At 36.9% G+C, this 10,734-nt stretch overlaps 2 protein-coding genes across 3 annotated transcripts; both read right to left on the bottom strand.

The window, feature by feature from the left end:
* LOC107648779 (late embryogenesis abundant protein ECP63) lies at positions 114–2,044 on the bottom strand. 2 transcript variants are annotated; one of them, XM_016352599.2, is made up of 2 exons: positions 518–2,044; positions 114–413 (listed from the first exon to the last, which is right to left on the bottom strand). In XM_016352599.2, the coding sequence occupies exons 1-2, from the start codon at positions 1,526–1,528 to the stop codon at positions 225–227; spliced, it is 1,200 nt and encodes a 399-aa protein (XP_016208085.1). In that variant the 5' UTR covers positions 1,529–2,044; the 3' UTR covers positions 114–224. The 2 variants fall into 2 exon arrangements, with proteins under 2 accessions (XP_016208085.1, XP_016208084.1); XM_016352598.2 differs by having other exon boundaries at positions 114–416; positions 521–2,039.
* LOC107648778 (probable glycosyltransferase At5g03795) lies at positions 2,396–6,206 on the bottom strand. The gene is made up of 4 exons (XM_016352597.2): positions 5,423–6,206; positions 3,950–4,197; positions 3,500–3,848; positions 2,396–3,394 (listed from the first exon to the last, which is right to left on the bottom strand). The coding sequence occupies exons 1-4, from the start codon at positions 5,828–5,830 to the stop codon at positions 2,726–2,728; spliced, it is 1,674 nt and encodes a 557-aa protein (XP_016208083.1). The 5' UTR covers positions 5,831–6,206; the 3' UTR covers positions 2,396–2,725.

Raw genomic sequence — 10,734 nt, 5'->3', positions numbered from 1 at the left:
ATCACCTATTTATATTTTTTATTTGATATTTTTTTTATTTATTTTATATATTATTATGAGACGATTAAATTGATAAGTTTAGATAGTTAAATATATCTACTTTTAAACCCCTATAAACAGCCAGCCAAGAAAAGCAACAAAATATTATTGAAATGAGTCATACATGCATCCCCCTAAAGTAGTGTAGTAAACTAAGCACATACATATTGCAGTTATACTAATTATCACATTTTCTCACGGCGCCCCGCATCATTCAAGGCCTCATCTGCTGCCTTTAAAGCATCTGCTGCCGCCCCAGGTCGACTCTCCTCCACTCGGATCCACACCTTACTCTCTCCGCCCGTGCCTCCTCCTCCCTCCATCCTCATCCCTTCCATTTTTCTCCTTGCTTCTTCCTCTATTCCACTCGGCTTCTCCTGTATCCCCACACACAAACATATAAAAGAATAACATATCAAATCACGAAATAAATAAATCAAATGATCATTACATGAATACGAGACTACCAATACCACACCACCTTTGCCTCATTAGTCTTCTGCATGGCTGCTTCCGTTGTCTCTGCGGCCTTCTGCTTGGTTTCCTCTTTCTTGCCGGTGAAGAAATCCATAGCTCTCTTAGCAGCATCGGCAGCTGAGTCTTTCAGCTCCCCAAGCTTCCCAATTGTCGTGTCCTTCCCCTCTTTTGCCTTCTCCGCAGTATACTCTGAGTACTCTCCAGCCTTCTGCACTGTAGCGTCTTTCGCTTCCTTTGCCTTCTCAGCACCATAATCTTTTGCATCCGTCGCCTTGTCAGCAGCATAATCCTTGTACTCTCCAGCTTTTTGCTTTGTAGCATCCTTCGCTTCCTTCGCCTTGTCAGCAGCATAATCCTTATACTCCCCAGCCTTCTGCATTGTAGCGTCTTTCGCTTCCTTTGCCTTATCCGCAGCATAATCCTTATACGCGCCAGATTTCTCCATTGTCTTGTTCTTGGCATCTATAGTCTTATCAGCAGTATAGTCCTTAGTATCTTTCGCTTTCTGAGACGCATAATCTGTATACTCACCAGTCTTGTTCATCGTTACATCTTTTGTTTCTCTCGCTTTATCAGCAGCATAGCCAGCGTACTCTCCAACTTTGGTACCTGCTTTGTCCTTCGTCTCCATTGTCTTCTCAGAAACACATTTTGCAGTGTCGCTAACCGCCTCTCCGGTCTCCTGAGTCTTCCCTACCACAGCTTCCTTTGCGTGCTCGATAGTGTCGTGCACTGCCCTTAACATGGACCCTACAACACCAGGGTTTTGCTGCTGCTGCTGCTGCTGTAGCTGGTGGTACGAAACACCTAGAGTAGCTGTGTCTCTTGCTCTGTTCACATCTTCAAGATCCTTGGCAGCAAGCTTTGCAGCGGCTTCAGCACGTGCCTTTTCGGAGTTGAGCGTGTAACCTTCGTCACGCTCTCTTTCTCTGTTTACATCGCCTATGTCCTTGGCTGCAAGCTTTGCAGCTGCCTCAGCTCTATCTTCCTTGAATTGTTGCCTCGACGCCATTAAAGAGAAGAAAATTGAAGTAGAGATAACAGAATTCAGAAGTGATTTTTCGTTTCGGTGAAGATGGATAGATAGATGTTAGTATGTGATCCAGAGAAGCAAAGTGGTTGTGTGATGTAAACAGGGATAGGAAGGATTGATTTAAGCAGAAGGATGCTATAAGGGGTGAGTAACAATGGGAGAAACTACAGCTTAAAATGGAGTGACACGTGTGTAGGAAACATCACAATGTGACACGTAAGCGTGAGACGCTCTTGAGTGGTGACATCTATCTATCTTGATTCTTGATCCAGATATGCAAGTTGCTAACTGAGAATGTTCTTTTTGAATGAGATTTGAAGGGAAGAGAAGCTGAAGCACATCCAAGACGGCAAGACAGAATGGCTGAATGGGAGTATATGGTCCACGTGTCCAATCACGTGTCATACCTCAGGCCGAGAGATTTTCTCCATGCGGCAAATAAAACTTTCCAGTTGTTTTGTAGAGGTTTTAAGTGTACTCAGAGAAAAGAGTTATGGGCTTATTACTTCATTAAGGGAAGAAAGAAAATAATGTTTAGTATTATCATGTTAAAATTCTTTTTAACAATTATAAAATAAGAATTTAGCTAACCTATTTATGTACATGATAATAAAAAAATTTAAATACTCCTATTTAAATTTTTTTTATATTTTTAATAAAATTTTTAATTTTATAATCTTAATATTTCTTAAAAATACAAAATAAATAAATCCATAACATAAATGATCTTTTTTAATTAAATAAACCCTGTTAGCTGTCTTTAAAAATAATTTTTGCTCTATCTTATTAATTCCACAAGGAAATATCGAATTCTTAAAAAGAAGAGATACGTGATAAAACTTATACTAAGAAATTAAGAATGGCCAACAGCCACTATATCAAGTATAATTATGTGATAAAAATTATACTGAGGGCTAAGCATGCCACATAGATTTTTCTTTATGACAAAATTTACAGATTACATACATAAAAATACCAAAAAGGAACGGTGGAAATTATTAAAATGAACTGGAATCCAGGCATACTGGCAAATTGGAATCCTATGCTTCCTTTTTCACTTTATCTCTGTGAATAATTTTACACAGGACAAAGAAAGAATCACATGTACCACCTTATACCGCCGAAACTAATTAATATTTGTCACCAGTGGCATAACAACAACAAAAAGCTACCAAGTTATAGATCATCATGAATTCTAAAGTTTAACCGTCTGAGCCACACGGAATGAAGGATCATATGGAATACATCAAACCTCTTTGGTGGAGAATGTACCTCAAAATGTCTCCTAATTTGTCCCACTCTTCTCTGCATCCTTATATACTGCCTAGGAGAAATGCTCAACAAAATCTCCTTCAATCTAGGAATATCCTTAACCGAAACCTCAACGGAGAACGCTTTCCAATTCAACACATCACTGAACGGAGGGACATAATGGTCCGAAATCAGCACTGGTACACAACCAGTGTAAATTGCCTCAACTACCCTTGGGCTTGCAACCTCGTACCCACTTGGACAAAGACAGAACTTGCTTTTCCTCAGCATTGTGTAGTAGGACACATCCTTTGGTAGGTACTTGTGGACCTGAATGTCCTCGCCTTTGTTCTCCCAGTGCTCCAGAAGAACGGGCCTAACGGGCCCGTGAAGCCCACCAGCAAAGAAAGCTAGAACTGGACGCTTTGATGCAGATGGCCCACCAAGGAAACCGTCTAATGTTCCGGTTAGGAGATTTATTTCGGGAAGAGACACGTCCTTTGTAGGTTTGAATCCCTCCGATGTGTTAGCATTGCACAGCACTCGAATTGAATTCTTCCCCAAGTTTGGTACCGAAAATGATGCCTCCGGCCCCTGAAAACATTACAAAAAAATTGTGCAACATTGTTACATTTCTATTACTAGTTCCATTCAGTAAACCAGACACACATAATTGAATATACGTGTAAAACTCTTTACCCAATCATGACAAGAGAGCATGAAATGATCAGCACCTAAGCTTCGGTTCCAATATGGATATCTTCCGGCTACGAGATTGACATAGTCAGTGACGGTTTTCCGTATGGGTCCGAAATCACGAGAGTCACGTACATAGACGAATTGCACCATCATTGCTACGCTAAAAGGAAGGAAGTATACATGTGCTTTCTCAGGATCTCTTGTTCGGAATCGGTCGTTCATCTCAATGCCATGGATGAAATTCCCCTCTATGGAGTATATGTTCTTGCAAGGGCCGTTATGGAACACAGGATGTTCCCCTTCTTCGTACACATATACCCTGAACTGTTTCTCCATCTCTAAGTAACTCCTGTCATAGCAATTTGTACAATTAGTATCAATTGATTAAGATTTTGGCACTATCAAATCAAATGGGTACATTTTTGTTATACTAGAAATGGCATTACTTACCTGTGAAATGCTTTAGCATTATGATACATTGGTCCAATTGGAACATAGTCTATATCTTGTAATTGACTCCTGTTTTTTGCTTCTCTAATTGCAACTCGAGCTTGTAGTAGACCAGCTTCAGTTCTATCTAAAATGCTGAATTTTCTTTGCGGCCTCGGTGTTTCAATAGGGTTGTAATAAGATTCATTCATGGAACCCACGATGGGCCAGGTTTTGGAGGAGGCATTGAGAATTCCCCCGGTGGTGTTCTGTTTTTGAGGGAGGAAAAAAAACACAATGGTTCAACATCAGCTTTAATTAATTTAACACATGACAAGATTTTTAATTAGTACAACTTTCTTTGTTTGAATCTACCTACCAAGTAGTTTCTAAAAATTCAATTTGCCAACAATAGAAGTACACACTATTGGAAGACAAAAACTAAATTAAGTTTCAGGCAAACTAAGGCAGAGATTGAGACTCTGGAGAGAAAAAAAAGACTAAATTTAAAATTTAAAAAGTTAAATGAGGATATTATTTTAAAAATAAATTATATTAAAATTTTAGTCTCTGTCCAAAACACTATAATTTTGTATTCGAACTGAAATTTTGATTCTAATTTCTAAGTACCAAACACAATCCTGAGTTTCACTCGTACAATCCCAGTTCCTACTTCCAAACTCTACCTGAAAGTGTAGTTTTACTTGCGTTAAAATAACTAATTTTTAAATCCATTATGTCTAAATAAACTACAATATTCCAAGCACGTTAAGTTTTCGACTTGGGATTAAAAAAAATAAAAATAAAAATAAAATTGCAATATGATAAAAGGATTGTCCGAAATCTGTAATTATTTCCTAGGATTGCCACACTGAGGCAACGTTTTACAAAATATATCCACGTTGATACAGCACATTGCGTTAATTGCAATGCTTCCACTCACCAATAAGCAAATTAAACAAAAGAATATATGTACTTCATATCGAGGATAATAACAGGGCTTGTTGACCTTAAATTTCTCGTCATCATTACAGAAACATATCAAATATTTATTATAATCATTTATAATTTCATTATAAAAATTATCCTAATATGAGTCTAACTTTTTTTTCCCTCACAAAACATAGAATGAGGCAGGTGATGTTATGGGTAACAAAATATTCTTTCCCGTTTTCATCCGGATGTTATACCAATAGAGTAAAGAAAATCAATTCATTCGAATTCTCGGTGTAGTATGCACAATTAGAAGAAACATGGATCTCCGGCTTTAATTACATTCTTTCCTCCTTAAATATATCANNNNTAATCTTTGAAACATAATAATAATAATAATAATAATAATAATAATAATAATAATAATAATAATATTATTATTATTATTATCCATGTGAAATTGTCTTGACCAAAATAAAAAAGGAAAAGAAAAGAATAGAATTTAAGAGTAGTACTAATGAGTTTTAGGATTAGACTAACTGAAAGAAAAGAATCTCTTACAGATTGAATAAACGTTTCTATGGCCTGAATGGGAAGTGAGGGAGTAGAGGAGTGATTGAAGAGTGTTTCGGAGATTGCTTTGGCCTCCTCCTGTTTTCCGCCGTGAGCATTATTGACGGCCACCACCACCAGCCCTTCCCCGCGTTGCTTCTTCTTCACTACTTTAGTTAGCGGCGGTGACTCCACCGTGGTGACAGTAACAGAGGCATCTGAGAGGGGCTTTTTAGCAATATCAACTAAATTGGAGGGGTTGTTGGGACCTAACACTGAAATAAGCCCAGCAACGACTAGAAGAGGTAACATGAACAACAATAGCTTCGTTGATGAAGAAGAAGAATAAGACTCTGATGATGATGAGCCCCTCCACAAAAAACAATTACAACTACTGCATCTCCAGTTGTTAGCCATTGGATTTTCACATTCAATATCTTCTTTCTTTTCTTTCTCTAACTACACATACGGAAAAGTAATAACAGTTCCATCACTATCCTTTGTAGCAACAGAACAGAGAAGAAAAAGAAAGAAAGTTGAGAGAGAAGACAGAGATTGAAGAAGGTGTAGCTTTGGTGATATTGAAGAAGAAAAAAGAGGAGAATGAAGTAGGAGAAATCTTGGTAATAAATTGTTGGAATCTTGAGGCCAAGCGTCTTCATATACTGCCCTTAAAATCCGAGTTCTTGCATGCAACTTTTTTGTGTTTCCGTTTTTGCTCCTTACCTTTTGTGCTTTTGACAACATTGCCCACACCACCGATTGCTTATTTAATGGCCATGGCCTGATGGCCTCTACTTTGTTCTTTGTAATGAAAATGAAACTTTTCAATTTTGTTTTCAATTAATATATGTTAAGAATCATTTTATTTTCTCTTAATTATATATTTCATTTTCTTTTAAAATTATCCCACGTGTCATCATTTTGGCTTCGGAGGTGTCGTTTTGAGAGCTGAAGGCATAGATTTGAAGAGAATTTGATTACTTGACATGTTGGCACGCAAGAGGATGGTAACTCTATGGCCTCCATACTCCATACTCCGTACTTCAAAGACTTTGCCCTACGTTCTAACTTTTGCTGCTAACTGATGACATAGTAATAACTATGATGACCAAGTTTTAGGTTGTGTTTTTTATTAGAGATAGGACATTGAAATAAAAATATAGAGATATAAAATTGTGTTTGATAAAAAAAAATATAGATAGAAATAATATGTCTAGAAATATTAAATCAGTATATTTTGTATTTATTTTAATAGAAAAGATATGAGAACATTAATAAAAAATGCAACTTATTTTTTATTTTTTTATTATTTTTGTTGATTTTTTATAATTATATTTTTTATTATTATATTTTTTATCTCAATTTTTTTGAATGAAAAACAAATAAAAAAATAAATTAGATTTTCATAATTTATTCTAATTTATCACCAAACAAAATACAAGAACACAAAATTTTATGTCTCTATTCTTTATATCTTATTCTCAATATCTTATTCTGCCCTGTTCTCAAAAACAAACGCAGTCTTAGTTCTCTTGATTATCCTTGGTCATTACTTTCCTTACACCACCAGTACGAGTGACCAAATCTTTAATTTATTGGCAACAATCGGGACTTTTTTTAATAAATAAAATAAATATTTTAATTATGAATATATGTTAATTTAAAGATATTTATCGATTTTTATTAAATGTCTTATTTCGTTTACAGTTTGGTCATATCTCGTTTATACTATAAGTGAGATAAGGCATGAATACGTGGCAACATATCATGTTTACAAACATGATACGTGGGAAACAACTGTTTAGTTATATCTCATTTACACTGTAAACAAGATATGGTCAAACTTATCTAGTTTACAGTGTAAACGAAATACATAGGATAAAAATATTTACACAGTAAATAAAATAAAATAGAAAAAAATCAACTCCTTATAAAAGGGTTAGGAAACTGTTAGTATTCCTTAGAAATCTCTCAATTCTTCTTTCTCTTCTGTTTTTTTTTTTCAAAAAACTTAGCAAAAATGTTTAGTGGCAGTAGTTTCTTTATTATGATGGTGTATCCAACTGTCAGATGAGAAATAGTGACAGCGGCATTATATTTGAATGTGAAAGTCTTGCGCTATTTCGAACTCGAAGAGCAAATTCGTTGTCTGACGTCGGTAGTGGTGAGAGAAAAGAGGTTGGTAGAGTTGGGTATAGGATGCTAGCACTGATGGGGAATGGTGTATTTTGGTTTCGTCTATTCAGACTCGATGGCGATGAGCATGTGTGCCTAATGTTTGATGTGCACAGCAGAATTATTGTTGAACAAGTGATGGAGCTTTCTGCAGAGGTTCGTGATGTTGGTGGTGGTGGTGCCGGCGGCTCGAATTTTGTACCGGATGACCCTCCGCTCGCACCACAACCATTGCATTGTGCTAGTCCAGTACAGGACATGGACGTTGAGGATGAGGAATCTAATGAAGAGTACATTACTGATCACCACAAAAGTGGTTCCTCTGACGATGACGACAACGATGAGTTCATACCTGAAACTCCTGTTGGTGGATTAGTTCGATACCTTTTTTCTGCTCCGCATCCAATTCTAGAGTTATCATCTGTACCCAGCCACTACCATACATTGGATTTGGATGCGATACACGAGAAAACTCCGTTTTTCAAATATGGGGGCCGACGATTACAACATCGACGGTGGTGTGGAGTTTTGGGTTGGTCACAGATTCAGAAGCAGAGAGGCATTGCTGCAAGGCATGAAGAATTAAAACATTCGGAGAAGTGTCGAGTATCGAGTAGTCGAATCAGATCGATTAAAGTACCACGTACGTTTGTGTCAGGCGCATATGGCTGCGAACTTCCTGGCTTGGTTCAAGTCAGTTGAGGGCAAGTGATATCTCATTAATGCTTCATACAGTCCTAGAAATACTGGGTATGAGTGGTACATGGATGCTCTGAGGACGTTATTACGTCAGATGGCTGACTAGGCCGATAGATTTAATAAGAAAATATGATTGCAACATTGTGATGGTGGATGTCGGTTTGGGCACATGATAACTAACCTATCCGAGTGCATCAATGCAATTCTGAAGGGTACAAGATATCTACCTGATGAGTTTGGAAAACTCTAATTTAAATTGATGATGATCAAACATTATTAATACAATTAATTACAAAATTATTAATTAAAATCTTCATAATTACAATTGCTAATTTAATAATTATGTTAATGCAAGTTTATATTGGGCCAAAAATTATTGGCTAGCCCAACTCATATACTCAGCGTTGATATTATATTGTTGAGATCATGATGGCTGAAATTATAGTTATGTTTCTTGGGCCGAATAAAAAGAAAAGATCCGAAACCTAGTATGAAATCAAAATTTAGCCTTATGCAAATTATGATATGAAGGTTGGCTGAATTGTTTAAATGGACCAGATTCTATTAACCTTATTATTAGCCCAAAATGTTTTGGCTTGCTTGGTCCGAAACCAATTGAGAGAGAAAGCAAATTTTTTTTGCTTCATGCTTCCAACGGGTTCCATTTCCATCATGTGGTGGATTTCAAATTTTCTTTGCTTAAGTTAATTACCTTGGAAACATGAAAAAGAAAATGTCAAGTGATTTGATGGCAATTGAATGTAGCTTACACGCTACTACACAAAGCATGGAGAGTTGCACCTAATTAATTTATCTAACACTCATAGCTTTACTTTTCTTTCTCTTTCCTCTCTCTCTACTCTTTTTTCTTCTTTCGGTCATATCACAGGAACCATGGAAGCTAAGCCTAGCCACCGAAAAGAAGGAGAAGCAAGCAACAAGACCATCACAATGATGGCAAGAAAAAGAAAACAAAAAGTATACTGTGGCTGAGATTCTCATCACTAATTGGTGTTTGTAATCAAGAATGATTATAGTGAAAATCCATAATTGTTGTGATGGAGACTGGATGTAGGCTGCCTTGCACTTAGCAGCTGAACCAGGATATATCTTGGTGTAATTTTCTCTCTCTTCTACTTCATTTTCTGTTTCTGCTTCCCAGGAGATAAAACCAAAAAATATCTCATGCCGGGTGACGAGATAAAAAGAAAAGTCTCGTGGCTGGGTAGGAGACAAAAAGCAAAAAGTCTCTTGAAGTTGTTTCAAAGACCAGCAAGTATTTTGAAGTGAAAAAGGGGCTAAGATTCAACCCCCCTTCTCTTAGCCACTGACAACCATCAATTGGTATCAGAGCTTGGTCTCAAAGAGATCAAGCTTTGCAGCTTGGAGAAAAGATCCAGATGGCAGAAAACAGTGGCTCAACTCTGGTATCCTACAATTTGACAGAAGGACAGTCAAGCAACAGACCTCCTCTCTTCAATGGGAAAAATTACACCTATTAGAAGGAGAGAATGAAGATCTTTATGCAAGCAATGATTACCGACTCTGGAAAATTATCTTGGAAGGCCCTCAGTTTCCAACCACTACAAGTGCTAAAGGATTAATCTCACTTAAACCAAAAGCAAGTTGGACCGAAGATGACAGAAAGAAGGTGGAGCTCAATGCCAAGGCTATCAACTTGCTCAACTGTGCTATCAGCTTTGAGGAGTACCGACGGGTATCACGATGCACAACGGCAAAGAAAATCTGGGACAAACTTCAAATCACTCATGAAGGAACCACCATAGTAAAGAAGACAAGGATAGACATGTTGAACAGAGAATATGAAATGTTCTCAATGAAGGAAGGAGAATCAATAGATGAAATGTTTGAAAGATTCAACATCATCATTGTTGGCTTGGATGCTATGGGAATTACATATCCTAATTCTGTGCTTATGAGGAGAATTCTACGATGTCTTACTAAAGAGTGGAAAACAAAAGCTTTAATCATATCTGAGAGTAGTGGTTTAGATTCCATGACATATGATGACTTGAGAGGAAACCTACTTACTTTTGAAAATACTTATTTAAAAAAAGATTTGAAAAAAAAAGGAATCACTTTTTCATCTGTTACTAACCCCTCTGGATGATGAATCCAGTGATAATTCCTCTGAAAATGAATTTGTGTTGTTTGCCAAAAAATTCAGGAAAATGGTGAAGTTCAAGGAGAGAAACAAGGGAAGCAGCTCTAGGAAACAAAGAAAAGATCTCAGCAAGGTGATATGTTACAACTGCAAAGAAACTGGGCATTTCAAGTCAGATTGCCCTAAGTTGAAGAAAGAAGAGAAACCAAAGAAGGGAAAGAAGAAAGGTCTGATGGCTTCTTGGGAGGACTTGGAAAACGATTCTGAAGATGATGAAGAATCTGAAACCAAGTCTCAACAATGTCTTATGGCAGACCAC

Source organism: Arachis ipaensis, chromosome B06, assembly GCF_000816755.2.
Source record: "Arachis ipaensis cultivar K30076 chromosome B06, Araip1.1, whole genome shotgun sequence".
NCBI lineage: Eukaryota > Viridiplantae > Streptophyta > Magnoliopsida > Fabales > Fabaceae > Arachis > Arachis ipaensis.
Note: the sequence above shows the minus strand (reverse complement) of the source record. Positions and strands in the feature narration are given on the sequence as shown.